General features: G+C 38.1%; 1 protein-coding gene across 1 annotated transcript; it reads left to right on the top strand.

The window, feature by feature from the left end:
- Nucleotides 1-308: 308 nt before the first annotated feature.
- LOC136227794 (stemmadenine O-acetyltransferase-like) lies at nucleotides 309-1,843 on the top strand. The gene has a single exon (XM_066016550.1). It carries the CDS (start codon nucleotides 309-311, stop codon nucleotides 1,674-1,676), a length of 1,368 nt encoding a protein of 455 aa, XP_065872622.1. The 3' UTR covers nucleotides 1,677-1,843.
- Nucleotides 1,844-2,183: the final 340 nt, after the last annotated feature.

Genomic DNA, 2,183 nt, shown 5'->3' with positions numbered 1-2,183 from the left:
ATTTATTACGTCATCCGATTTGATCAATCCGAACCATCCGATCCGACCAAGTGACCCGTGACCCAGTTACCAATCCGGTTTAATGTCTGGTCCGATTCTGATAACATTGGTCCTAACATAAAGATTGGAAAAATCATTGTCTCCGTAAATCCAACCATGAGGAAATGATTAAGCCGATAAACTTAACATGACAGACAAAAATATCTCCTATGTCCCTCGCCAGTTGCTAGTACCCTTATTGTGAATCCTTTTATAAGACGAAACAGTTTCTTATCCTCTTGAGAATATTTTCTTCCTCAACTCAAAAAATGGGAAAGATCCAAGTTGATATTCTTTCAAAAGAAATCATAAAACCATCTTCACAAACAAAGATTCATCATCTCAAACCCTTCAAATTTTCCTTATTCAATCAGCTCACTCCTACAACATACACTCCAATCATCTTATTCTACCCCAATATCAATGATCCAAACATCACTTTCTCAAAAATCATACCTCGATTGAAATTATCCCTATCACAAACCCTAACTTTCTTCTACCCTTTCTCCGGCAGAGTAGTTGATAATCTCCATATTGATCATTTCAACCAAGGTGTTCCTCTCATAGTAGCTAAAGTTTCAGGAGTTGGGAGATTATCCGATTACCTTAAAAACCCGGAAATTGAATTCTTGAACAGATTCCTCCCTTCCCAGCCATATTTTAAGGAGATTGATTTGGGAAATATTCCACAAGTAGCGTTTCAAGTTAATGTTTTTCCTTGTGGTGGAGTTGTTCTTGGCTGGGTTGCTTCTCATAAGCTAATTGATGCACTTTCTGGTTCTTGTTTCATCAATGCTTGGGCTTCAATTTCAAAAACTGGAGATTTGCCTGAACATATGCAACCAAATTGCACTCAAGGATCTGTTTTTTTCCCTACTAAGAATCCGTTTCCTGAAGAGCATTTATCCCTAATGGAAAGCTTATGGTTTACCAGAGATAATTACATCACAAGAAGATTCGTTTTCGATGCGAAAACGATATCTTCTTTAAGGGCGAAAGCAACAGGAGAAAGAGATGGAAAGACTATAAAACCATCAAGAATTGAAGCTTTAACATGCTTCATTTGGAAATGTTCCATGGCTGCATCTAGGGCAATTTCGGGGACACCGAAAGCATCTATTTTAGTGGAAGCATTGAATCTTCGAACACGTACTAAACCACCTATGTCGAGCACTTCTATTGGGGATATCTTTTGGTGGGCAACTGCTATTGCTGATGCATCTTTGGAAAATAAGGAGCTATACGAATTGTCGTTTTTGTTAAACGACGCAATTAACCTATACGACATTGATTACATGAAAACCCTACAAGGGGAAGAAGGGTTTGAAACCATGGGTGACTACTGCAGCCAGTTACACGGGCTGTTTTCGGTCGAAAAACCGGACATTTTTGCGTTTACAAGTTGGTGCCATCTCGGTATAACGAAGGTCGATTTTGGATGGGGTGAGCCATATTGGGTTGGAATATTGGGGAAAGCTGGTCCTGAGTTTAGGAATCTGACTGTTTTTGTTGATGCAAGAGATGGAAATGGGATTGAAGCTTGGATTACATTAGATGAACAAAGGATGAAATATTTTGAATGTGATCCTGAGTTTTTGGCATATGCTTGCCCCAATCCTAAGATTTCATGCATGTGATCTTCTTTTGGTACTTTTATTTTAGGTAAGCATATGTTGCCTTGTAGGGTATGCTCTTGTAGGGTATGCTATTATATTAGTATAATATATAGTTTGTGCATGTTGGAATGAAATTTGTGTCCTCTCAAAGGGAGAACACCCAATGGGAGGAACTCCTGTCCGACAGATAATTTCCTAGCTTTAAGATTGTACCATTGCCTAATGAATTTTATTCTAACATAGAAAGTCTTAATCTTATTTCACTATTATGGATGGTGATGAGGATGGGCACAATTAAGGATGGTAATGAGTATGGGTTTCGTAGGTATACGAAACTGTCTGACCCTAATGAGATTATCAAAACTTTATTTAAAAGATATGAAATGGGTATGAAATCTAAAATATTATATATGACAGGTACGAAGCGGTGTGAGCGCACGATACTTTTGGAGGGATCCCACAACCCTTTCGGAAAAGAAGTGCATATTATTATGCATGGGACAAAAAGATCGATGCTTGATAAAATAT

This window comes from Euphorbia lathyris, chromosome 4 (assembly GCF_963576675.1).
Source record: "Euphorbia lathyris chromosome 4, ddEupLath1.1, whole genome shotgun sequence".
Lineage (NCBI taxonomy): Eukaryota > Viridiplantae > Streptophyta > Magnoliopsida > Malpighiales > Euphorbiaceae > Euphorbia > Euphorbia lathyris.
The sequence above is the reverse complement of the archived record's forward strand: the minus strand, read 5'-3'. Positions and strand labels throughout refer to the sequence as shown.

Coding starts and splice junctions, on each gene's coding strand:
- LOC136227794 (XM_066016550.1), top strand. CDS start 309: ATGGGAAAGATCCAAGTTGATATTCTTTCAAAAGAAATCATAAAACCA.